Source organism: Haliaeetus albicilla, chromosome 1 (assembly GCF_947461875.1).
Source record: "Haliaeetus albicilla chromosome 1, bHalAlb1.1, whole genome shotgun sequence".
NCBI classification, from domain to species: domain Eukaryota; kingdom Metazoa; phylum Chordata; class Aves; order Accipitriformes; family Accipitridae; genus Haliaeetus; species Haliaeetus albicilla.
The window spans coordinates 38,760,062-38,788,010 of record NC_091483.1 but is presented as its reverse complement, the minus strand read 5'-3'; the positions used below and the strand labels follow the sequence as shown (position 1 = coordinate 38,788,010).

At 39.2% G+C, this 27,949-nt stretch overlaps 1 protein-coding gene across 6 annotated transcripts in view; it reads right to left on the bottom strand.

The window, feature by feature from the left end:
- RAPGEF2 (Rap guanine nucleotide exchange factor 2) overlaps nt 1-27,949 on the bottom strand; it is a 194,014-nt gene that overhangs the window by 126,268 nt on the left and 39,797 nt on the right. For all 6 annotated transcript variants that reach the window (XM_069786196.1, XM_069786180.1, XM_069786188.1 and 3 more), the window contains exons 2-3: nt 7,480-7,550; nt 3,846-3,902 (exon numbers count right to left, since the gene is read on the bottom strand). In XM_069786196.1, coding sequence (XP_069642297.1) covers nt 3,846-3,902; nt 7,480-7,550 — 128 coding nt within the window. The remainder of the gene's footprint in view (nt 1-3,845; nt 3,903-7,479; nt 7,551-27,949) is intronic.

The window sequence follows — 27,949 nt, the reverse complement described above, 5'->3', positions numbered from 1 at the left end:
TTTTCATCCCAGATTGTATGACAAGCAGGGAATGAGGAAAAAAGCAAGACAAAACATAACTGTACAAATACGGCTATTTATTACACATCCTGCCTACCATAGTCAGTAATTTAGAAACTAAAGAGATCGCCATTTCTCATTTCAGCTGTGGTCATTCTCTGTAGTAATAACTCAGTTTTATACGTAATATTTTTTCCTCCAATCTCCAGTTTATATGTACACCTTTTTTTTTTTTCACAATACAGTCCTCTGAAAACAATTAATTTCATTAAAGCACAGAAGGCTGCACAACAGAATGACATAAAAGCACACAAGCATGTTGACATTAGACAAGAGCTTTTTCTAACCATAGACATTAACACTAAAATTCAGTTCAAGATGTCCAAGAGATAACTAACTACTCTTCTTTAAACACTTGTCCTTTTCTAAGAATCAATGCAATCAAAACCAGTAGCATACTACTAAAGTACTACAGAGCGAGAAATTTGTTACTGATAAGAGCTTAAATCCAAAATATACATCTTGCAATCTTCTCAGCAGGAACATGCGGGAGGTAGGAGCATATATCCTATCAGGCTTTCTTTGGAAGGTTTTCTAAAAAACTAAAATACACTTTACAATAACCTGGGTTGGGGTTTCCTTTGTATTTTGTAAAAACATTTTAAGCAGCAGCTAAGTTAGTTCCAGGTTCAATTACTTAGAAACTAAAGGGAATGTGATCACAAAAACAGGTTGTGCTCCAGCATGGCAATTCAGAAGCACATGAAGTTTTATTATTGAATGACTTTGGACAGCAGGTCATCAAAAATTAAAATTTATTTTCTGCCAATCCAATATCTTTAGCCAAGTAAATACGGGAAGCTTAAAGACATACAAGACTTCCTTACAGAAAGAGTAAGCCAAACACCACTGATGCATACAGACAGAAATATCAAACAGCAGGACTGAAAACCACATACAGCCCCTGTATGACTAATGAGGGGAAAAAAAGAGGTGCTTCTTTCATTAGAGACATATTCATTTGCTTATATGAAAAACATTTATTGCCAAAGATTCCTCTCTGCCATCATAGCAAACATTTAAATTTTGATCTGAAAAATTTTTTCAACTGTCAAGATGTATACACATCCTGTACAAATCTGTTAAAACTTTGGTTTCCAAAGAAAATGCTAATTAGAAGCTTACTGTTGGAAACATCAAGAATGACTACTATGTAGATACGAAAAAGGAACTGGTTTTTTTTCTTTGAACTACTGATAAAATATTTATCAAGTGACCAAACTAAATATTTTTTTAAAAGGGATCTTTAAGTAGATTTGAATAAAGGTAGCAGGTAAAAAAAAAAAACACCAAAAATCAGGTATATGTGTCAAGTAAACCTCAATTCTGAAATTTTGCCTTGCAGGATTTAAGCCCTTTTATCATTAACTTCCCATCAAATGAAAGTAGTAGGATGACTGGCAAATGAAGAATAACTCGAGCTGAACTGCCACTTTTAATAACCCAGTTTCCATTTAAACAGTGAGTTGGCTGTAGGGTTTGAGAATTTGTCACTACCATGTACACCCGCTGATAGTAAAGTAAATGCAGATGAGATGAGCCAATTTTAAACAACATGCTCCATTTTATCCCTTTGGCCATTAAAAAAAAAAATCTATAGAGGTACTATGAAAATTTACAACTTTTTTTTTTAATGGAGGATAAAATAATTACTGTGTACTGAATGTGGATAATTATTTTCAGCATTGTATACAGGCAATAGAAATTTACCTTTTTATAAGTACAGCTGACAATGATAAGAACAAAATTTTCACAATAAAAAAAGTTTTGATCAAATAAGCAGAGCAACTGTATTAGTTTTCATGTTAGCATTTAGGGATAAAGATTTACCTTACCCACACTGAGACATTAAATTGTGCCTCAGGGAGGTCGCACACACAGGTCAATTAACAGCTCCAACAGTTGCAGCTATTTTAATAGATTTTTCTAATGAACACAGAAGATTAGCACCCAATTTCAGATTTCAATGCAAGACATACCATCACTGGGGAAAAAAAAGTTGTAATTTAGCATTCAAATTTAATGCTTTTTTAAAAACCTTGGCCTTCATGACTAAAATAAGAGCTTCAAGTGATAAATTCTGGCATGTTCAACAAAAAGTGACAAGGTTGTATGCTCCAAGCTCATTTCCTATAGCTCATAACTGAGTGGATTGAGTCTAACCTGGCTATCACATTGCTTATCTCCTGTAGTACTCAAAGAATTTTTCCAAACGTGTACATTGTAAAATTGGAAATCTGGTTTTTATAATAACTCTTCAATATGTATGCTGAATTTGTGAAACAAAAAAAGGATTCCTCCAAGTTCATTATCCTAAAAATAGAATACTGAAATTAAACTGCAGGTTCCACGGGATTTTCTTACCAAGTAGATCTCAAATTGTTCATTAAAATAAAATGTAAAGCTACAACTCAGAGTAACATAACATATATTTCTAGCTTCAAAATATTGAAATTTTGGAATTTTTTTTTTTAATAAAAATATTCAACATTAACTTTCAGGTTTAGCCCATTAAACATTAAATCAGAGATGTGAAATGTTAGAGCAAGCACATTTTGCATTAGCTTCTATATCTAGAAACTGACAAACTGCCCATTATATCTACTGAATAAATCATGGGGAAAAAAAACACGTCAGGAAGCGAGTAAATAGGAATGACAGGCAAACAACCAAAGTGAAGATTAAGTCACATGAAAGGAGTGACAAAGGAAATCAGTGCAAAAGAATTGCAAAAAGCACTTCAAGTTAACCCAGATCTCACAATTTTCTGTTTGTGCATTGTATTTTCTCGGGCACGTACCTCCCGGTAACTTTTGCCTGCCTTAAGTTACCTGCCTTGAGTATATGCATAACTAGCAGCCTTGATTCATTCAGCATATAATTCAAATTTAAACCAACAGTTAGAAGGAGCCAAGATATTGGGTCTAAACAAAAACTCTAGTACACATAATGGACACAACCAACTGCCTAGTAAAGGACAAATCACCAGCACAATGGTCACTAGCAAATTAGTCTGTAAAATGAACAAAGATTATATTGGTCTACTTAAAATTTGACCTTGTGCATTTCCCATACATAACTGATTACTGGGTTTCATTAGACATTAATTTAACTTTGCTGAATGGTCAAGGCTTAGCATTAAAGTTTGTTCAATCACATCCTCTTCCTGATGGCCAACATAGGAAAAATTACACATGCATAAAAGGCGGCATACAGGTGCATGCTTCATATGCTTAAATGTTCAAATAACACCAGACAACCCAGAAAAATCTGCATTTAGAGTCTGGTTTAGAGGCATTAAGTGAAAATCTAATAAACCTTTTGTTTCAGTAAGTTGCTTGCATAAACAAAGCAATTGCAATCCTCAGATCTCTACTGTAAATCTGAGCTGACATTAGATCACATTCCTGCTAATTATAAGCTGTGTTAGATATGTCGATTTGGCACCTCCGGCACAAAAAGCTGGTCGCTACTACTTTGACAAAATTGAAGTGAGACTAAATGACAACTTACTCTAACGAGAAGACATCCCACATCCCCTAATGCTACAGCATCTCACTGGTTGCAAAAATGAATACAACATACATCACCAAGCAAGAGTCACTGTTAGCTCCCTCCCTGGCACCAGCAAATTTCTCCACTGTTTGACAATGAAAACGAAGTGGCTCATTTAAGTTTACAGGCTGTGCGCTGGGTGAGGGAATTGGCATCGAACACTGTCCTTAACAGACTTTAAAATGAATTAATTCTTTGAACATCATACGAAGAGAAGCAGAAATACTTACTAGTATAGAACTTCATTTGCTTCATGCCTTTCATATCTAACAGTTTCACACATCAGTCTGAAAGAGAAGGAAAGAAGTCATTTTTAATTATGATTCCTATCAGTGTCACAAAGACTTCACTTTCTAAAGTTAGTCAGCATTTCCACATTTGCCTCCAGCACTTGCAGAAACTAACCATCAATTTAAAGCTAAGCTGGTTTTTAATTTAAGAGAACAAATTGTTAAATCTAAGCATTAAACTTATTAGTTCATCCAAGATCAGATTTGATTTAGGTCACTAGATGTAATTGCTCCCATAAAAAAATTTCTATAAAATGGGTAAAATGATACTGATCTCATTTTATAAAGTGATCTGATAAAAGTAAGTTGCTTTATAAGGAAACAATTCAGAATTTTTGAAATGGATACAAATTTATGATACGTTAACACTAGTCAGAGATACCACGATATAAAAACTGTTCCCTTTTTCAAGTCAGGCCCAATAGATAAAACAAGAAATTATGTTGCATGGTAAATCAATGCTTCTTATTTTGCTAAAATTCAGCAACTTAAAAATTACCGTGAGATTTTAATGCTGAAATCCCAGAAGGCTCAAAGTGGAGAGAACGTCCTGCAGGAAAATCCTCTGTCTAGAGGGGAGGATTAAAGCACTTTCACATTCACTGTCTGCCTGACAAATGTGGCATAATAGAGAGCAACTATAATAGAACTTACCACGTATTAGGAAATGCAATGTTACCTTGGTGTAAAAAATCAACATGCCATTTCTGTCTACTGTCTTAAGGAAATGGACCCTATAAATTACTGGGGGGTGGGAAGGAAACAAACCCCGCTGCCTCCCGTGGACTTTCTACGGCTCTGAAGCAGACTGCAAACACCAAGGCTATTTGACAGACAGTCAGACAGAGATTTGCCTAAGAGGCTCATGTGAACATTCAAATGAGGAACTATATTTAAATTTGGAAAAGAAATTCTCAATTCTTCGCAGGATCAATCATCAGAACCTCAGCGCACTAATGACCAGCTGCCTGCAATGATATCCTAAGCTGACAAAAGTGCTCAAGAATTCCTGCTCAGGCAAAAAGTCTCAAAAAAGTTGATCTGAGGACTGGAAGAGTGGGTCTGGGTTTGATGTGACATTTAAAAGGCTTCTTATTGCCATTTCCCATCATTTCCTAGATAATTCATTTCAATAGCCAACAGGCTGCTACAAAAGTTACCTTGGCACTTATCTCTTTCAGGATTTTACTTATTAATTCAGCCTACTAAGAAATAATGCTTTTTCTGTCCAGAAGCGGCAGGCTTATAGTGGTATCCTGATCATTCATGAATTTTGTTAATAGAAAATTAAGATCTTAATTCTGTTTGCTCAAAAAACACACAGAAAAAAAAAAAAGACCAAGTTTTACTACCACAGCCTTTCTCCATTGCAGTATTTTAGATCTACTCTTTGGACCATCTTTGAGAACTTTTCTTATAGGCAATGTCTGTATTGTATATAATTAACTATTATGTATTTGATATCAATTTCAGCTAAGGAAAAACCTTCTTGCTTCCTGACACAGCAAAAAACTTTTTGAACCACAGACCTTCTCTTTTTTCAGACACTGGTCCCCACCATAAAATTGGGTCTTGCCAAAATCCTTTACAGACACCAAAAAGCTACTGTCTACTTCTACCTCCCAGGTCCTTATCTTCTTTCTCTGATCCTCTGTTTTGAGAGGGAAGGGGAAAGCAGACACAAAGTTACTGTTGAGAAGATACTAGAAGAAAAGTCATTTCTAGCAGACAGATTTAAAAATTAAAATACTGCTCAAGGATAGTCTGTGTCCTACTGGTCTGAAACGATGCTGGGCCATGGGCCATCTAAGAGTAGGAGTTATAGGAAACAGAATCACTTTAACAAGCAACTTTTGTTCCCCTCTGAATTAGGACTGAAGGAAGTACATTCCTGATAGAGTCACGCAAGTTCACCACTGGCACTGTCCGAGTTTTACAGCATTTTGGTCCCATTATTAGGACAGTAACAGGGGAGAAAATGCCTCTTACAGAAGGTAGCCAAGTGTTTCAGTTCCTGCGTTAAACTGGAACAGTCAGAAATTACAGTGACCAAGTGGTACAAACTATAAACTCAAATATTTGAAAAATTCAATTACTTCTGGTCAAAATGTAATTTTGGTGTCTAATTTTTGCTCGAATGTGATCTTTGTCTGCTTCCCAAACAAATGTAATAAATTCAAGATGAGATCACGAGCAAGCCATAATGTAAGTTATTCACTACTAGAGGTTATATTTAATACACTAGTTTTTAATGCATCTCAGAGGTTTTTGTGGCATCCCACTGCCACAAGAAATGTTCTGTCCTGAAGGATGCTATAAAAGCTTTCTGTCCCACATCTGCCAGGAGCCCAGCCTTTTCCATGTATGGTACTGTAAACAGAAGCTCTCTTCTAGGAATTCACTGTGCTGGGAGAGCGAGTTCCACACATTCCTCAGCAAGAACCTCATTCTGCACAGGAAGCCAAGAAGCACACATCAACATACCATGCAACCATATGGGCACACTTTGATCTTTGTAAACAAGTTAACATCAGTTCAACTCCAGCTATGCAAAACTTGATGTACTAAAAGTCTTGCATACAATAGCATAACACAAAATGCTTTAACTGAACGTGATCATGGCCTCCTTCCAAAGCAGAAGTAATTACAGAGACTCCTTTGAAGTCAACATTCACATTGCAAAATGCATCTTGAGTGCTTCAGGAGAAAGAAAACCCCGCCTTTTGTTTTCTCCAAATTACAGAATATTGGCTTGGGAATGTGTACTCTGACAGAATGACGAAGCAAGAGGCCAGAAATTAGAACCTAAAACAACATTAAGTCAAAGCTGCCTCAGCAACTTTATATGTAGCAAATGTTGGCAATCCCCAGGATGCAAACTAACAGTAATTCACCCTCTCTCTCCATAGAGCTTACAGGAGATGTGCGGGCCTCCTTCCGTATCTGCCAGCCTCACACCAATATCCAAATACCCTTAGAAGCCTGTGCTGCAAGACATTTACGTGAGGACAACTGAAACAATTACTTAAAAATCAAACACACACAAGCCTCTGGAAGTTTTTATTTGAATTTATTTGCTTCATGAAGCATTTTAATAAAAAAAGTTTGTGGTGACATTTATTAATAATTTTTTACTAAGTATCATTTGCATGTGTAGTACATAATTTGTCTAAAACTTCCACACAAAAGCAAGCACAAACTGAAACAGAAGCTGAATAACAGACTCTGCTCTCATGATTATTAGATTATATGAATGATTTTGACTATATATGGACTTTCATTCAGGACTGGAACTTGTACTTTATGTAAAACATTTACTTCTAGTCTGAAAGTTTGAAAAGAAAACAAATGCATCTATAATAGCAATCAGAAGGAACAAATAGGGATACACATATGCACGCATACAAGGAGAAAGCGTTAGGACAATAAAGAATGGAAGAAATGGATGCAGTGATAGCCAGCTTTTCAGTTTTAGGTAGGGTACACAAGAGAAGTGTATAGTTACCAAACCTACTGTTCCTTTGCTTTGTTAGTGCATTAACATATATGTGTTTTTAATGATAAAGTATCATACCTTAGCTGATGCTCTCTCAGATTACACAAGGCTTCCATTCCATGTAAATAGGAATACACAATCTCCAAATCCTACAAACACAAGGAAAATATTATTAGGATTCTCGTTTTGGTACAAGCTGTTAAAATACTGTTTTTGCAAAGCATTCAGAGCTCTCCTAGTAGGGGCAACAGGAATATTTGAAATAATATATTTACAAGAGGTTAAAGTCAAGTTGCAGGAATACCTTGGATTATACCTTTGAACCTGACATGGAGAATAATGATGGTGCATCCACATCGGAAAATACAGACACAGAAATCTTTCTGCTTTTGCAGTTATTGCTCATGTCCAGGAAACAAGCCTGGTCCAGAACCCCAGTGAGCTACTTTGCAACTACCACTGTCCTGCTTCCCAATGCCAACATACTCAAACCCCTTCATTTATTTCGTAAAGCAAGTTCATGGAAATTGGTCTTTTCACATTCAGGGGAAAAGAAAAAGTACAAAACAGTCTAACAAAATACCCCTTTGTACATAAATATTTACAAAATCGTATCCACTTCAAGTGGAAGGTAAACCACAAGCTTAAATGAGAAAAAAAGTTGGCACAAAGAGAAAATTATTGGCACGAGATCATTAAAAAAAAAAAAATCATAAATACAATCCTAGTTACATGGCGAAGTGTTACATTCAACCATTGTGGACCTCCAATATCCAGCTCACAAAACAACATTAATAAAGATATGAAAACAACATCCAAGACTAAAACTTCTTAAGATGCAACTACGGAAACACTAATGTCAGTCTAGCAGTTTTACTAATGTTATACTTAAAATCACTACAGCACTTGAGAGAACTTCAGTGCAGGCAACAACTTCTAGAGTGATTTAAATTTGGCTTGCAGATTTGATGCTGTTTCATCATCTTTTTTTTTTTTTTTTTAAACGTGCTAGTTAAGAGACAATGCATTATCCATAATTCATTGAAAATCAGAGCAGTGACTCGCAACCACTAGCTGAGGCTGACAAAGCTGAGAATAAATTAACACCAATACCACTTTTATAGACTTACTGTAAGAAGATGTTTTCAAGTAATGGAATATATCAAAGCTATACATTTATGAAAGATTTGGTCATTGGGAAATATTTGTGTATTTAAAATTGACCGTGAAGTACAGAAATAATTCAGTTTTCAGGTACAATGAAAGAATGCTAGCTGTGGTATTTGGACAAGGACGTTAGGACTGAAGTCGCACAGAGAACTTGAATTCAAGTGAGCAAAATAAAAATAAAATCTAGTTAAATACATTAAGTGTAGAAATGTTACTGTACTTGTTTAAACATGGTACAGATCAGAAAAGATGCCAGAAGTTACACTCAGTGGTTGAGACTAAATAGGTGTCTTTCATTCAGTATTGAAGAGAACATCTTTTTCTCACACTGAAAAAAGCAAATATTCTGTTTGAAAAAGTGGAAGAAGGGCAAAAGCCAAAATGCTGCAATTTCACTTCTATTCTGGTCCTTCTGTTCCCTTGCCCTCTAGAGGCTTTGGTCCTCCTGTGAGGAGCAGAGGACACATCAAGGATAAAAGTAATTATGCATGGTTTGGGATGGAGGGACCTTCCACATAGGAGGCTTTGAAGAGAAAATACAGTAGGTTGCTTGCTTTTTACTTTCTTCTTTTCTTTTTTCTATTTTTTTTTTTTATGTTAATAAAAGTGTGTGGAAGGACATGTCTGCCGCAGCCAGTGACCTGCTCACTTGCCAGACAGGCTGGGGATGAGCAGAGGCTCCCGGGAGCCCTGTGCTAGCGGCGGGGTAAGACGCAAGCCCGACAGTCCCTGTGGCATCGCTGCCGCTCACCCGGACATGGCAGACTCTGCGGCACAAGCCACCGGCTGCCGCGAGAAGCTGGGAGTGGACCATTGAGGATCAGATGCCCACAGCAGTGGATTACATGGAAAAGAGCCTGGCCAGAAGGCGCTACTGTAATTCATTTCCAACAAGCCTGTCTAACAACAAAGCAGAGACAGAAGAGAAAGAGAGTAACCTTCTGCCACCAGCTTGCACAGATTTTATCCACGGTAACGGATTCACAGATGAATACAGAACCATTAAGGATGCTGGCTTAGACCTAAAAGTGGAAGTGCCTGGTAAAATGGATCCATGGACATTTGGTTTCCAAAACTGCTGAGTGACACAAACCTAGTGACCAACCCTGCAGATGTACAAAGCAGTAAAGAACACAGGTTATGTTCCTAAAGAAATGCAGCTGAAGTGACTTGAAGCAGGGGGAATGCATTAAATCACTGAAGGGAGTCATTCTGACCAGTTTCATAAGCAACAGACAAGATAAGTTTAGTGAACACCTTAAAAAAAAAATCCTTTCTCAAAATGTAAGTTTACTTGTCAAATATTTACAAATACAATATCCCATAGATCCCCACACCAGGAATGGCAGATTGTGGAAGTCCTTGCCTAAAAAAGGCAAAAAAAAGAGATCTAAAAAAAGGGGGAGGGGTAAGAAAAAAAACAACTAAATAAATCTTTACTTGTGTTTCCATAGTGGTTGCTGGCTGCAGCAACACAGGGAAGATAAAGTTGAAGACATCTCACCACAGAGAGAAGGTGGGGTTTTTTTGATTTGCAAAAAAAGCAGCAAGAAAACAGACCAGTGCCGCAGACAGTGGGGTCCTATCAAAGGAAGTAGTCATTATAACATTGCAGCTATGTGCACTGGCATCAAATCAGACAACTGTTTCCAAAAGGTGTGCTGCAGCCCATTCTTTAAGCTGTACCTTTCCAGAGGGTGTCTAGGAGGAAACAGCTCCCTCTAGCACCAAAAGTTTGGCATTGAAATTTAAGTGACAAATAACCAGCATCGTTCCTTTCAATTAAATTCTCCATAATAGTGCAAGGTACAGAAAACTACAGTAGAGTCGAAAATGAGAGCTGAATGTATTTTCATATATTGTCAGTAGGCACTGCACACTTCCTTGTCAGTCTGCAGCATTAAAGAGTAAGAAAGCAATTTGAAAAAAATAAAATAAAATCAGAATATCAAGTTATTGTCATTAGGTCACCTCAGTTTTCCATTTATCTTAGGAAAAACTAGGCATTGCTTACTTAGCGAACATATTATAGAACATAAATAGCTGTTTCAACTTCTTAATTAAAAGTGAATTAATAGAATGCAAGAGTCCTTCAGAAATATTTGCGCCAAGTGTTGTAAAATCCTAAACAGATTCCAAATGCTTGAAACGATGGTATAATAAAAGCCATTTCACAAAAATAACACAAACACATACAATTAGGCATGCAAGCTACAAAATTTTTTAATTTTTATATTCTAGACACTTGCGAAAAAAGCTAAAATTTTAAAACTCTCAGGAGCTTTGTCTTTCAAGAAGGACATAGCCTGCCTATGTGATTTATGCCAGCTAGTTGAGCAAAACCTTAAAGCAGCAGCCAAATTCAACCCCACTGTGACTGACATAAACATTTCTGCTAGCTGACAGTGCCCCTGAAAGCTGCCTCTAACTAATCCACAGGATATATATATATATAAGGCATGCAGGTGACAGCAGCAGTCTGATGCTTTTTTGGTGGTTGTTTTTACAGCACGTGTACTCAAATTACCACAAGGTGGCAGACTGAGCCATCAAAACTTCAGAGAAAGTAATTCTTCACACTTTTTCCCTTCATTTTTTAAAATATAACTTTGTAACAGTTTATTTTAAAGTCAAGAGGAGCAAAGCTAATCATCACCACTAAAACTGGTTAAATATTCTGCTACAGGAAGGAGTATTTATACAAAAGCACAGAAAAACCACCACTTTGCTGCTTTCTAGTTTCATCCAGGCAGCAGAATTGAAAAAAAAAAAAAAATAGCAAAAGCAACGCAAAGGCTCAGCTAATCTTGCTACAAGAATCAAGTTCTACACAAAGATTATGGCAACAGCTTGAAAAAAACATCTCAATGAAAACTCCAAAACCAAAAATTAAACGCAAAGCACAAATTAGCACAGTTTTTAAAGCATGTTTTTATTTAAATGAAGGCTAAACAACTGAAATCTAATCTACGCTTAAATTTGTACTGCAGCCGAAGTCGTATGCTTGGGTTGCTGTGTGTGGAGCAGCCCAAAATTTGTTTAATTCAGTGTTATTTCTTAATTTGTTTGTTTCTGTGGTGTCAGCTGGCTCAGTTTAAAGTTCTGACTGTGTACTTTGAAACAAAACAGAGACACTCAAGTTTTAACATAGCTCAACTTCAATTAGATGTGTAGAAACACATCGGCCTGCAACCTTACCTCTGCTCTCCATTCTAATAAAAATCTGCATATGTTTATGCCCGGTCATTTCTATCCATTTAATTTGCGCTTCAAACATATTTGGCAATGCCAGTTACACAAACCAGGCAAAACCAAACCAGAATGCTGGCCCCAAATTCATACTAGCTTAATGAACAAATTTTTGCTTTAGTAAAGTGATAGAGACATGAAAATTTGCTATTTTGGACTGAAAAAGTTAAACTGCTCTAAAAATTGCAGACTTACAGTGGTTTCAGTCCTGGTTTGCATTAAGGTGTGAAACTACAGGCCCAACTCAACTATTCATCCTTGCTACAGTTAAAAAGCAAAATGCTGAGCTTTGAAATTCATTGCTCTCTTAGTGAGAAATTCACCCATTTCTGTGAAGTGGCAAACAAGCGGAAAGAAGCTTTCATCTTATAATAGTTTGGTATATTTTAAATCAAAGGGTAAAAATAAAATACAAGCTAATTCCTTAATTCACTGTCTCAGAGGATGGGGGAAAAAAAAAAAAAAGGACCTTTTCAAAGCACCTAATATTCACCTTGGGCTCAAAAAGATCTGCTGGCTGAGCCTACAACAGGTTTTGAAAGGCTGATCTTTGTTAAAATAACCTATCTTCAGCTCACACCCAGCCAACCGCCAGTAGCACCAGGCTCCGATGGGATGGGGCAGTGGGTGGGCACACCCACTCCCCATCACACCCGGCAGCTCCAGACCCCAGCCCAAGCCCAGGTTTCGCTGTTTTGAAACCGGGAGGTGCCACCCAGTCCCTCCCCTCCGGGCTCCCGCCACCTCCCCAGCCCCAGGACCAGCACCCGCTCCCAGGGACCGAACTTGCAGCCTCCCTGTTGGCAGCATGAGACCCACAAGGTCCAGTGACCACAAGGTCCAGTGACGTCCAGCGGGTCATGGGAGGCAACAGCGCACGTGGTGGGTGAAGGTGGGACCTCGAAGTCTTCAATGGGTTTAAACAGACCATGACACCGCTAGCAGGAAGGGAGGCATTTGTCATTTCTATATGGCTGACTAAACAGTTATTTTAGCTCAAAGTGGAACATCCCTTTTCTCTTCAAGTATTTTAATTCTTTTTTTCCCCAAGTCGTGATATAGTAGCTAGAGCAGCAGTGCCAAGTTTTTCTTCCTAGTAAGCAACAAAGCCCCAGTCCAAACCCAGGTTGCTCAAGTCCTGCCTCTCTTTCCTTGTAGCTGCAGGATCCTGTCTTTCTCCCTTTTCTTCTCACATCCAGCACCTGAAATCATTTGAGACTCAGCCACTCAGGTAGCTATATTTATAGCATTTATATTTGCTTTTTTTCCTCTAGCACTGATTTAGCACCTGCCTGGCTGGCTGCCTCTACTGGCTCACCGAGGCCAAAGCAGTGCCAGCATCGCCAAAAGAAACAGACTGGACTACAGCAACATCAATCCCATCTGGCTTAAACAGAAATTTCCATGTCCACAGAAGAGACGTGTCTGCTCCCAAGTAGGTTTGTTCACATCTGGTTCACACTAACATGCCAGGCTCTCACCAACACCAGGTCAGGAGACAATGCAAGTTACTGCCTTCAGAGACAGCAACCTCTGAAGGAAAGGCAGGGCAGGCGGGGAAGGGGGGAAGCTGCATCAGTTATCCCAGCCAAACCTGCCTCCAAAGGCAAAACCTTACCCTAAGGGTGAGTTCACATCTTGCAAATACTAAGCTGCCAGCAAACCCACAAAACGCGACTAACACCATGACAAAGAAATGCAGTGTTACTGATACCAAAATCCCTGCCATGCACACGTGAAGATGAAGAATTCGTCTTCACCTCCAGCTTCTAAACACTCACAATTGCCGTGCAGAGGCACGCCCAGGTATTCACCTACTTATCAGTAAGCCATACCGAGACTAATTAGTTGAAGAGATTAAAATGAAGTATTTGTCATGTACTACAATTTTTTACATTCTTTTTCTTACATCAGGACCTTCATATTCAGGGGTGGGGGCCGCCACATGGGAAGCCTGCCAGAATCCAAACTATTACACTACAATTTAAGATAATTTGTTCTTCTTAACTTCACTGTAAGCTACCACAGCATTTTTCTGCAAGCCATTCTTACTATAGTAATATAGTGTACAGCATGCTACATAGAGATCTGTGGCTTAAAAAAAACTAAAGCCAAAGTTATAGAAAACAATTTATTGACTCAATGCTGAATTTGCAGCTACACAGATATAAATTAAAATATTTAAGTAAGTGCAATTACATATGTCAAGTCACCCAAATTGGCACTTTTGTGATTGAAATCCTATGGGCCATATTTTAAGGATGAATATAGATCATGTAATTCACTTTTATAAATTTACCTGAAAGAACTATTTCCTTTATATCTGTCTATTTTGAAGTATATAAGAAAAACATAAGCTATCAGAGACTAATAAAAGTTAATTCCTGAACACAGAATAAAACTGCTGATTCTTAATACATTCAGTTTCTAAGTATAGTCTAGGATGCAAAGCTTGGTCTATCAGTTTTACACATGAATCAGTTAGCATTTCCTTTAGCCAAACTTGACATTTTTAATACTCAAGTCTGATTTCTCAAACACTAAGCCTACAGAATCAGGTGATGCTACTCTCTGCAACGATCTCACAGCAGGGTTGAAGAAGTTCCTATCCTGTTCCTGTTCCCACATTTAGCACAGTTTCAGATCCCATTTGCCCTTCTCTACTCCTGTGGGGCTCCTGTTTTCCTGCCAAGAGCGAGACAGACCTATCCAGCCACCATCCAGCCCAACACAGCCCTCCCCTTCCCAAGGAGCAGCACACCATCAGCTCCCAGATAAGCTGCAAGCCTGGAAACTCAACATTCGTGACACACGTCGAAGGGGACTCAGCTCAGCAGAGTTGCTCTGATAAGCAGCATCACGCCACATTGCCATTATAATTTCTTCTTTTTCTTTGGTTTGGCACAGGACAAATGTAAAAATTGGAGGGGTGGGAAGCAAGAACAAGTAGTGTTGGAGATGGGTAGGGAGCAAAGGCAGGTACGCGGGGTAGGAAGACAACTGACTGTAGCAGAGCAGCTTTGCCGTCCCCCATTTGCCACCTGCCAGCAGAGTCTACCTTTTCGTAAACTGCCTGTTACAGGCAATAGCTTGGCTTCCCTCAAAACCACAGCTCTCCAAGACAATGATGAGACAATTTGAAACTAAGGAGTTGCTAAAGACAAATACCTTCTTACCCATAGTCCAAACAGGTGACTGGGATTAAAAGGCAATTTTTTAACTTAAAGGTCTGTTAGAGCCATCCAATGCCAAATTAGTTACCTGAACTTCAGCCAAACGTGTTAGTGGCCACCGAAGTTCTAAAAAGTTGTACCATCTTAAACCTGTATGAATTTGCCTCAGCAAATTTATGACGAAACATGACTCCACAGCAACCAGGAATGACTAAGCTTGGGAATCGGCCTTCATCAGAAGAGCAGTTTACAGACCATCAAGCCATCCCAAGCCTTTACTTCCTCTGCTTCAGCTAGGCAGTGGGAAAGGAATATGGAAATTGTATTGATCTTGTTAAGACTTGTTGACACACAAAAAGTTGTTATTTTTAGTTCCCCTGGGGGGAGGGTGGGGACATTTGTTCTGGGTTACAGGTGGAATTTTTAAACTGGATTAGAAACAGGAAGAACAGGCAATTTTAATCTGGAACTGAAGTACCCGCACATGAAGCTAATCAGGAACAACTCCAAAACCTTGTAAGGAAAAAGGAGAAATCCCCTTTTCCTGGTTTGTCTTAACTGGGAGTTATCCCAGTAGAGAACAAAAATATACTTATCCAAAGCCTTCAGCTGCATTACTGCCTTTAAAAGTCAGAGGCTGGAGAAACACCATAGGATCACAGTAAAATAGTTGTGGAGAAACAAGATATTTCAATGGGATACTTAAATCAGCCTTCCTGTCTTTCAAATACATTTTGTTTGTTTTGTGAATTATTTTCTTTTTAAATGAGCTTCCCTCAAAAGACAATTTCATTACATGTTTATTTTTGCATTTTAGATTTTTTTTTTCTAAGGGGAAGTAGGATTAAAAAAAAATCTCTACTGCCATGTAATGCCTCACAGATTTACATATAATAATATAAACAGTTTGGGGTTTTCAATCTTGCCAGTGGAACCTGCTCAAACGTATGAAAATGAGTTGGAAGGTTCAATGACCCACCCACACTAACAGACTTTTAACACCAGCTCAAGATTAGTACAATTGGTTCAACATACCCTGCTGGTCATAAAGCTTTCAGCAGAATAAAGTAAAGAAATTAAGACATTCATGATTATAATCATCCCATAAGATGGGGATAAATGTGGAAAGGGTAGATGGGAAATTAAAGCCTGCCATCTCGTATAAGTCAGTGAACAAACTAATGAGCATAGGAAATTACAGGGTAGCACCATGCATTTCTTTTCTGCTTTCCAGACTCTCAGAAGTCAGACAATTAAATGCTTAACACAAAAGCCTAAGTTCTGTAGTCAAAAATCCAAATGTTGGTCGCATGTCCAAATGCAAACAAAATGGTTTCACGACAAAAGATCTCTCCTATTGGCTGCACAGACCATAATTATGAAAGGCACTTAAGTTTTTCACCATTAAGAATATATATAATTGCCTTTTCATGCCTTTTCAATATTTATAGCCAACAGTTGGAAGCTTGTATTAAATCTGTTCTATCCATTTTCACATTCATTGCACAAACATTCACATCTTTTGTTGCAGAGTTATCCCAGTTCCTAGGGGGTTTTCCTGGTTTTTTTTATTATTTTTTTTTTGGTAATGCTAAGGGAAGTCTCAAATTGTTTTGAGACAGTTTGTTATTTGCCCCATGTTTTCCATTAGCTATATGGAATAAGACTCAATATCCTACTAAATGAAAATCGACCTTGTGCTAACAAATATATTGGCTACTAAATACAGCAGGAGTTATTTTTAAACAACTACTTGTAGCAGAGATAAGTTTTATATAAGTTTATCCAAATACAAATGACTATAATGATTGGTAGCTTTTAAATAACAAAATTTGTTTTAAAAAAACACTGTCCTGGAGTAAACAGCCAAAAAGCAACTCCTAGTCAGCACCTAGTTGTAATGATAGAAGCATTTTAAAGGACCTCAGCCCAGAGAACATCAGGAAGAGCAACTAGGGTGGCCAGCAAAAGGACACCACAGTCTATCAGGTAGGGTTGCCTACTAAAAATAGGGTTAGTGGTTAGCTGTGCTTAGGGGATTTCCCAAGAGCTGTCAGAGCAAGATTAAGGTATGACAATTCTCACATACTTTTGCTGGTAGTGGGGTGGGTTTTTTTAGAGTGCTTAATTAGCCTACAGGTTTCAAAGCAGCCAGGATTAATATTCATGATACCAGTTTAAGCACAAGGACTGCAGTCTAGACAATCTAGGCATAACTAAGCCAAACAAATTGCCATGAAGGAAGCACATCACTCCAGACTTAGCCTAGATGAACTCTTCACACAATTTTCCTTGTAGTGGGCAAGAGCAATCTGTTTTCTGAAAAACCTTAACTTCTGTAAAGCCTAGGTCACTGGACTTCAACATCATAGCCAAGTGGTAACCAAAACTACACAGTATTCCTTCAAATGCATCATTAAAAAGGTTGTGATCATTAAAAAAATCCTGACAACATAGGCTTCGTAGTATGCTGGTCTTCCTATCGTACCAGATTTGTTAAACAGGGCAGGTGTTCCAAATCACGAGGAAATAAGTCGCAATGACCTTAAAGAGCTGTCTTTTGTCAAGTGTTCTGTGATAACTGCTCATGTGAACATTTTAAGCTTTCCATTGCAAACAAGCTTTGTAAATTTAGTAACAGGCTAAGGTGCTGATGCTGTTTGGCTGACAAAGGGGTAACCCGGTAAACCACCTCTGCACAATCACTTGTGATCATCGGTCCGCATCTGGAGCTGTAACAATCCCAACTGCTCACATTTCATCTACCCTCTCGGGAATACTGGCATTTTACCTTGTTAAAACAAGACCTTGGAATTGGCCTCCTTGTGCCCTTGAGACAGAGAAGCTCAGCAATGAATCGCTGGGTTGGGGGGGTTCAGCTCTGTCCCGAGTGCTGAACATCATCACGCTCCACTCTCTGCTTGTTGCATTTCTCCCTTGCCAAGCAAGAAAAACCCAAACCAACCCAGAAACACAAACAGCACAATTGCATCCCAACCCAGCCAGCAACACACTGATTTCCAGAATCACCCAGAGCATCAGGGCCACCTCTGCTTTGTAAAGTGGGGTTTTCTAGAAGCCCCAATGCCGTAGGAGACCTCGACCACCCCCTCCTGAGGTTACTTGTTGCAAACAGCCACCACCGACCGGGGGTTGAGCCGGTGAGGAGCTCCGTGTTGCAGCTCGCTGGCTTATTACCATGACAACTCACATCCAGAGACAAAAGGAACCAGCACGCGTTGGAAACTGTGCTCTGCCAGAACTTGCAACAGAAATATCTCGGTAGTACTATAATCAACAGAAAATACAGTGAGTTATTTTCTGTGGCTGGCCTACAACCATTTTATATTGCTGGCTTACAACCAACCAAAGCAAAAACACAAAACAAAAATAAAGTTCGCCTTTCCAACCACCGAGGCAACAGCGCTTATTTGCTGAAGTAAAGCTGCGCTGTTCCTTTTTTGCTTTGGACAGTTTTGTTTTTATTTAAGAAAAAATGTGTTGCTCAGTTTCTTTATATTTATGAATCAAAAAACCCCAGATACAATGAAAGCATGAGGAAGGGGGAGAAAAAGATTATACTACAACTAATTTCAAAGGTTTATACCCCAACACATCTTTTATATTCATGTGCTTAAACAAAGCATTAAGATTCATTTAGACAGATACAATTTTCCCAACATTCAAACATACAACTCTTCTTAGTTCAGCTTACACTTTAAACAAAAGCTTTGTCATTTGATTTTGTGTTTTAAAATAAGATAGCAAAGAATCATGTTTGTTTATTTTTTTGGAGCAGCTGAATTTACAGCAGCATGTTTCAGACCATGTCTTACAACAGATATTAAACTTACTTGAAACATCAACAGTAGGTCACATGAAAATTATTCCCAGACTATCAGGCAAATGATCGTACCAAAGTATGTATTTGCATGTCAAATCAATCCTCACTCAAAAATTCATCTCAAAAGCTGCTGGTGGTCACATCCTCCCACAGCTGGGATTACTCCTCTGTGCAAAGGAGGCAAACTTTAGAAAAATGCTGAAGTACTTTCCACAGAATAATCGCCAAGCCCAAATTTATTTGTTAGCTCAGGTATTTCCTAAAACAGAGGCTGCATTTAATAACTCCAAATGTCTATCTTTTTAGGTTTGGGGTTTTTTCCTTCCTATGAGCAATGGTAAGATTCTGAAAGGGACCTGAGGTTTTGGATACTTTTTTTTTTTTTTTTAAATATCACTTGGGGATGAATCAATTTCCAAATCTCAGACGGGATTACTGGAGACACTGCTCTGATTCAACTTGAGCATATTTTTGCACTCCTAGAAGCAGAACATCGACCACCTAAGAAATTTTAATGTCAAATAGGTAAACACCCATAGAGGTCAAGCATGTGTAGGGTTATGGTGGTGGTGAAGCACGGCCCTTCTCAGGTCACCACCCTGCAACCTAAATGCAGCTCTGAGTACCATAAAACAAGATGGAAAAAACAAACAGCCTTCCATTGCTGAATGGGTTGGACTTTCTCTTGGCCACTGGGAGAACATCTGATACCTCAGTGAGCCAACCCCACTTGCCACAGCTGCCTCCTTTCTGACTCAGGCTAATGTTCTGACCCTTTAACATCCAACGTTAGAGTCCAACGAGCAGAAGTGACGCACGTACCCATGGCCAGCCTATGGGAGGCTGCCCTGGCAAGAAGGGCACGCAAGAACACCCTGGCATGGTGGCAAAGCAGGCAGGGTTCAGCCCATCTACTTTGCCTCTGCCTATTGAGAAGAAGTGATGTAAAGCAGCTTCAGCTGACGTAGCAGACAACTACCCTTACAGGGAAGGACTCAACTCTCTTGATTCAGTCTTACCTGGCACTGCACGCACAAGGGAAAACCATCAGGAACAGGTCCAAACCTTAAAGAGTATGAGAGAAGTCACACAGTGACACTTCACTGGAACGCTCTGCCAGACCCTAAAAAAATCCCTTCTGGAGGGAACAAGTTTGGCTGTACCGTTAAACCCTACTCAGAGGGAATCTGGAAACACCCTGGTCTTTAACATCCCCCATTAGCAGCTCTAGATGGCTCTTTCTCAGCACTTTGAAATCCCTTTCATCTCATCACACCTGCTGAAGGGATCCATCAGATCCAAATCCACTTCCATGCATCAGACAGCTCAACACCAAGACCTAACATCTATATTGTTTGTCAAATCTCCAACTCCTTAAAACACTGCATTTATACCACGGTTTACAGAGATGGTCACAGGGATGTGATTTTCACTCGCTCTATCACACACAGACACACAAGATCCTGAAAAGGCTAGAAGTTGTGAATAAAGCTTATCTACTGCTTACTCCGTTCCCTGACTTGGCTGGGTCTGTGTTTTTTGTTCAATAACTTTACCAACAACTGTAAAGAGATAGAGGTACTGCCAGCTATTTCTTTGTGAGCAGGGGCTTCGCAGTTAAGAACGCAAGGCAACCCAATAGCAGTGACTCCTTACAGCTGGTCTACAAACTGCGTACTGAACTAGAATTTAATTTCTAATAACTGCTAGTGACATATCTGGCTGTCACATCACAACTGATTTTTTTTTATTTCTTTACTGAAGTTCAAGAATGTCCCTCCGTTTGTTATACTAGTTTCTCCCCCCCACCAGCCCTAACAAAGACAGACATTTACAAGTCGGTGGGTGGTGCAGCTGCCAAAGGACCAACAGCAAGTGCTGGGGGATGGAGAAACCAAACACACCGACACACAAAACCCATGTCCACAGGACAGCAGCAGGCAGTCTCTCAGAATCTTAATCCAATGCATAAGGCAAACAGGTTTTTCAGCCTCTATAGCCTTTCCAGAGGGGTACCATATGTCACATGCTTTGCTTAGTCTAAGTTAACTAAGCAAAGGGTTAGACATATAACTCTGAATTCCTTGTGTATAATAAAATACATACCCTTGGTTTCATAGCAGAGTATTTTTGCCTAGATCTTAAGCACCATTCTTTATGCACATGTAAGCTAAATCTTGATACAGAGAAGCTTACCAGTTGTTTTGCAAACTAATTTAGACCAAGCATATGACAGCCATCAATTTACCAAATCTTAACAAGATACTGCTTATCAACTGATAAGCAAGCGACATTTGTTCTTAAACACTGAATACATACCTTCACAGCAACTTAAAATCATGTGTTTGAACTCTGAAATTGGACATTCACATTCTTGGTTAGAGATTACTGCTTATCTCCTGAGTTAGTAATTTACAGCTGAGTCTGAGGACTCACTTTTAACACTGAAAGCGACTCCAAACAGAGCTCAGCTAAAGCATGGCAGTGAAGCATCCATCCCCAAAGCACTCTGATGGACAATAGGTGTGATCTCTCCCATTGGTGCACCACGTAAGCCCTTGCAATGCTATTAGAAACCCAACTCTAAACAGGTTTGAGCACTAGGTCAGTATCTAAGCATTCCTAAGAGTACTGAGAAATATGACCAACATTAATTACCTGCTTGTACAGCCCTAGAATGTCCTAAAACACAAGAGAGAGACAAACACCTTTCCACTCCTTCTCCTGAGTCTGGCACAAGAACACAGGAGTGACAAACATGATTTCAAACAGCAGTGAGCATTTCCTGAAGATAGTGGCCTAGGGTGATGCTGGATGACAAGAAATGGGAGACCTGTGCAGAAGCACTGCTGACTCCGCCAGGAGCCAAGTGGTAGCCAGGAGGTTTATTCCAGGAACACCCGGTGGGACTTGTGGCTGCACTGCACTCACCAATGCTCCTGAGCTTTGGGCACAGAGGAAGAGGGATGATTAGTGACAGTGTGACTAAAAGCAGAAGACTCCTACACAAAGGCTGGGCATGGTGACTGAGGTAAATCGGCTCCCAGGCTGCAGAGGACCGGGAGGGCAAGGCACGAGGACACCATGCCTGTGGCGTTCAGCATGAGGAACTGAGATACCGGCAGCCTTGTTATTAGCTTTGGCCTCCGCTGGCCTTCTGCTGGTACCAGAAGAGCTAATGACTGTTTCTGATCTCTGCTCTCCAGCCACAGTGGGAAGGGCTCATTAAGTCAGGAGCCTGGCAATAACCCACAGCAGTCTCCATACATTTAGACAGCACTTCTCTGCTGGTGAATTAAGCCACAGAAACCCTGGAGAGTGAGGTGCAGAAGGTAGATCCACAGGGAATCGGCTCAGCTGCAACAGAGCTGGATTGAAACTAGCTCTGTGGAAACCCAAGGTGTCTCTGCATCCTGCTCGCTCCCCGCCCCCCTCCCCCACCCGCCACAGGTCTAGAAACATAGCTCAGGAGTTACTCACACCATCCCTGCATCGTCAGAAGCTTTCCTCAGAGCATGCTTGCTGCCTCCACACAGCACTGTGTCTCAACTAAAGCATGCAGCGGGACCTGACCTCTCTTTGAAAGATCATCACAGCATATGTAATCCAGATAACAACTGACAGGGAAGCTTGTAAGGGTTGAGACGTTCTCCCTTTTAAAACAACATCCTCGGTTACATTTAACACAGATCATGATTATTATTTCTACTGTCCAACATATCTAAGGGTGGCTCATCTGCCAGATTTTATCCATTTAATCTGCAAATGGTTACTAGCCGCAGGCAAAGTGTCTAGTTCAAGAAACAGTAGTCAGACTGTAAGCTTTTCATCTGCAACTGGTGATACGACTACAATGGTTTCAGGTTATAAAGTCATTGTTTCTACGTACAGGACCCATGCACTTCTGCCAAACAAAGTTCCTAACTTGTCACATTAGTTGCTCTGCCTTCTTGCCCTCACCAGCATTTTTAACCCATTTCACCAGTTCCAGATCTGAGGTTTTTTGCTCCTTCATGAACCCGGCAATTGCTGTAGGTAGACTGGCAAATATGTCTACCATTTTCTTTTTCCTCATCCTTAATTCAAATAAAGTAGTTCACTGTATTTCTACTGCATTCCCTTCTGTATTTTCACTAATACTAGCATTTAGCCACAACAGGCAGACCCATGGTTGATGGCCAGCATGAAAATGAATTAGAGACCTCAAAGCAGCTGCTACAGGGCAAACAGCCCTAAAAAACTACCAGGGGACGAAAGAAATTGTCACCTTTCTTGGCACTCTCAGATACCAGAAAAAGACTGAATGAATGCAGCAGCAGCTCCGAGGCCCCACACGTTTTATGGCCAGCCAAATCCTGCAAAATCGGGTAAAATTTCTACGTAGGTTCCAGCTGTACTTTTAACTAAACCTTTTGGCACTTGTGAATGTACAGGAAGCAGCCAGGAGCTCTAGAACAAGCACATCACCTGGATGTGTCTAGGAAAACAACCAGCAGTGCAATAGTTCTCTTGAAAGTTCTGTATATACTTTATAGCTGTTCTCAAATAGGGGATCCCACAGCTTCCTTCCCTTCCTTACTTTGAGTGCAGGACACCAAGACTGCACTGCTTATCCTTGGTATTTATTCTCCCACAACTGAACGGACTAGAAATAAGGCAAGATTTGGTTGTGGATCACTGTCACAAACAACAGACTTCAGCTATCTGCAGTTCATAGAACGCCTTGACTCCACTTCGGCCAAAGCCGCCCAAAACTTGCCTTGAAAAAGCATGCAGTGTCGGGCAGCCTGCACTCACTAGTGTCTTTGGCTCCCCTCGATACATTGAAATTCTGCCCTGGAGGATTGGGAAGGCCTTTTTGCAACCTCCCAGAGATTGCTTTACGATCGCAAGCAATGTACTGACGCAGCACATGTACTATGTGCTCTCTTCTGCCAGCTCTGCTCGGGTGGGCACTGTATAGATGAAAGACCACGCTGACAGACAGAGACAGTTGCTCCTCAAGTTTCCACAGCAAGTTTTGCCAGAGGAGATTCTCCAATGTTACAGTCATGATTTAGCTGGCTCTGTACAGTTGTCTCACTCAGAGGTCAGTTCTGCACTTTTTTGCTATTGACTTGTGCTCTCTTGGTTTTTTTTGGAAGACTTATGAATGAATTTGAAAGTCAGGAACAGCAAATGCCTTATGTTTTTGGTGGTTTGTTTGTTTGTTGCTTTTTTAAAGCACTGAAATACTACATTTTCATTTTAGTACATTAAGAAGCCATGGATTCCTACCAACATAACCTGAAATTTCAGAGCAGTTTCCTTCCAAGGATACCTTGATTTTCTTTCCAACAGCACGTGAAAAAAAGTCTAAACTAAAGACTGAGTGCAAGAACGCATACTCTCTGAAATTATTAACTTGCACTGTGAACTTACAGAAGGTACAAACTGAGTGAGAAGAGTAAGAAGTTGGCTATCAGAGATTAGCTATTTACTAGGTTAAGGTTACAGTCACACACAGTGTGCGTACAGAGCACAGTTGGCCATGGAAGTATATGCAAAGACTACTTGCCCTTCAGTGAATCAGCTAATAGCTCCAGGTAGTTTAGGGTCAACAACGTATCCTTAACTATATCATGGGGATGGCAGGGATTGGGCAGGGGGCTTCTTTGGCATTTGAGGGAATGGTCACAACAGGGAGCGTGCAGGGAGATGACAGGACAACACTACGCTCAGGAAGTCTACAGGTTAACTTTGTACTGTGCTATGTAATAGAGCTTTCTGGAGTTACTTCAAAAATATTACATCCTGTGGGAATTAATTACATCATTTTTATATTTTAAACAGTGGAATAAAGGATTTTTTTGAGCAGCAATATTGGTATAACAGATCCTTAGGCGTTTCTCCTTTTCAGGCTTTGGTAATAGCTGAGCACCTTGTGGCATCAGTACGGTCTTACTTGGTAACTATGGGAGTTTATGTAAGGCTAACTGGTCTTATTTTTGCTGCGAGTGATTTAGAATTCCCAAAGGACAGGGGAAGGGGAACAAATATTGTATTCAACACTTATCCAGAGACGTACCTGAAGAAAAAAAGCACAAGTCCCAGTAATAAACTGAGTTGCAGTGTGCCTGATTTCAGAGACTTTTCAAAAGTTACTTATAATTCTCTTTTTCATTCAATTAAACCTAGGAAGTCTTTAGAAAAAAAATCATTTTACAGATGTAATTTGAGTGGAATTATAAAGGTTTATCAGCAAGAAAACTTGGGTTTAAGCTTGATTTTTTATACCCTGGCAGAAAAAAACTCAATACTATGCTAACAGCTCTACAGGAACTGATTAAACTTGCAAACCTGATCTAAAAATGTCAAAAGATAATTCACAGAAAAGAGATAGTAACAGCTAATGTTGACACAAAGGACTAGTTCTTCAAAGATACATACCAAACAAGTGAAACAAGGACCCAATCTTTTATTTCAATCCATTTATTCTTTTGTTTGAAGAAAGAAGGCTTTTGTACACAGCCTGTATATATCTCAGTTTTCATCACTTATCAGTCCACTAGCTAGTTTTAAACCTATTTGACAGCATGGAACATTTACAACATGAAGGGAAGAAATCAAAAAAAATGCAAAGAAACTGGAAGCAACACACTAAAGGGCTGGGAAGCACACAGAAGGCACAAGTTGGGAACATTAAACACTGGAAAACACAAATATTTACACACATTCTTATGCTCACAGAATAACTTCTTTTTAAAAATTAAAAAACCAGTCAAGTACTTCATACCAACACAAGTGACCTGAAACAAAAGTTTGGCTTTTGGCTTTCTAAATTAAAGTTAATATTTAATACTGAGTTTCCCTCAGTTCAGTTACTAAAAGTAAGTTCTATGTTAGCAAATCAGAGCACCTACTCGCTTTCAAGTTATAAATACACTTTTATATACATTACAAATAAAAGATGGCCTCAAGAAAAATGGAGCTTTGCTAGTTTTTAAGTAAACATGGCTTACGCATATTCTCAGATCTTGTAAAAATGCAATGCTTAGAACTCTGATGGGTAACATTTTGCCCAACAAAGAAGGAAAGGACTAGCCCAAGCTTTCACTCTTGGCTCTCCCAGCAAGCTGGCAGAGGGCTCAGGGGAGCGAGCTGGAGAAGCTTGAGCATTTGGCAATGGAAGACCAAGAAGTCAATATCTGGCTGTTTGACAAGACAATTTTCTGGCTGTAATCTCATTCTCTTAAGCAAATTAAAACAAAAAAAAAAATGCTCTCGTTGCCCTTCTGGTTAATGGCATTTCATTCACTTGAACAGCCTGCTGTTTGAGTGCTTAATATGACTATTACCAAGAATAAGTTTTATTTCTGATTTCAAGCCAGCAGAGGAAAGTTTCAGAATACACTCACAACACTGAGATGGCTCACATGACCACGTTAACACCTGGAGTAAACTTTGTTGGTGAGTGCATGCTCTACTAAAAACAACAACATACATCACATATGAAGAAAGGGTTATCAGTAGACCACTTATCCAAAGAATACAAAAATCCTGACCAAGCAGCATCATGCAAAACAAAGGATTCTTGTATTCACTATTCACTCAATACTAAAAAGCACCATAAAATAATCTGAAGCAACAGTTAAATGCTGAAAATTAAATAATTGGAAGCAATATATGGAAATAGACTTACAGCAAAACATACACAAGATTTCTTCACAAGAAATATTCCACTGCCTTTTATTACCTGGCTCTGGTGTCAACATTTTTCTCCAGAATGTCGTATTAATGAAAGGCATGAGGAGACAAATCAAACAAGCTCTTTTGCTAAGCACAATTTTTTCCGCAAGAAGTGACACCATGTGATTGTCCAAAGTCCTAGACGCCATTCAGGAAGAATCATCTAGGGATACATTTTGACATTATAGCCTTGCAGTAGTTCACAGTTTACAAGCACCCACAGTGAAGTATCAAAAGATGCAATAAAGTGCCTGTGCTTTTAAAAAGAAGTCTGCTTTTTTCTTTTAAGATCTCCTACATGAACATATCACCACTGAATGCCACACTTAATATGGTTTTAGAAGGTTCTGTTTCAGGTCAGTATCTTGCAAAAACTACTTAAATATTTATAAGCTTTTTACACAACATGAAAAGCAAAAGTAACCAAAGAACCTCTTACTGCTAATACATCTGGTTGTCTCCACTGTTTCCTACTTCACCATTAGAATCCCAGGAAAAACAGTAACTGTTTTGAGACCAAGCACAAAGATGTCCTAATTATTAGAAATCCCTCAGCAAACCTAAGCAGCAGAGCAAGATTAATACAGTCACAAGACCCAGAGATTAATCTATTTACCAAAGAATCCATGCAACAAAGCAGTCTAATACTAAAAGATTACTGAAGCTAGATTTTCAACAAGATAAGAAGGGTCAAGAGACCTAAATGGTACAAAACATCTCCCTAATAATGGCTTCTAAAAATAAAAATATGTTCCAGAGGAAAAAGATATTACCTTGCTGACTTTTAATAAAAACATCTCATTTTAAAAAAGTCAAACTCTAGATGGGTTAAATCAAGAGCCAAAATTACTATAAACTCATTACAACATAAGCCAAGTAACAATCTGACCAGTAAAATAACTCCTTTGTTTTTAATGATCTTTAAAGTTCAAGAATGGATGCTAAAAAAAGGCTTTACCTGACTCCCACCTCCCCCCCCCAAAAAAATTCCCCTATCTTGAAACAGCATAATGTTCCAAATCAGTAAACTAAAGCCAAATTTTAATTGAAATTATAAAACAAAGTCTAAAACTCTAACTGTAAAAACATTATCTATTCAGCATACTTTACAATTCAGATATGGGATTCTCTCCCAAAAAACTATTATAACCAGTTTATATGGAAAGAAAAACAACCAGTGTCAGATCTAGAACACAAACTTTTTACTAAGCTTAAAAAAAAAAAAAAAAAAGCTGATCAGCTCAAGCTAGCTGAACTGAAAGAAGGCTCTGAGGTACCCAGACTTGATGACCACCTGCAAGCAAGCCTCACATGTCACTTCCAAATCCCAGTTCAACAGAAGGTGGTACAGTGAAATTCAATAACCCAAAACCTGGAACAAGAC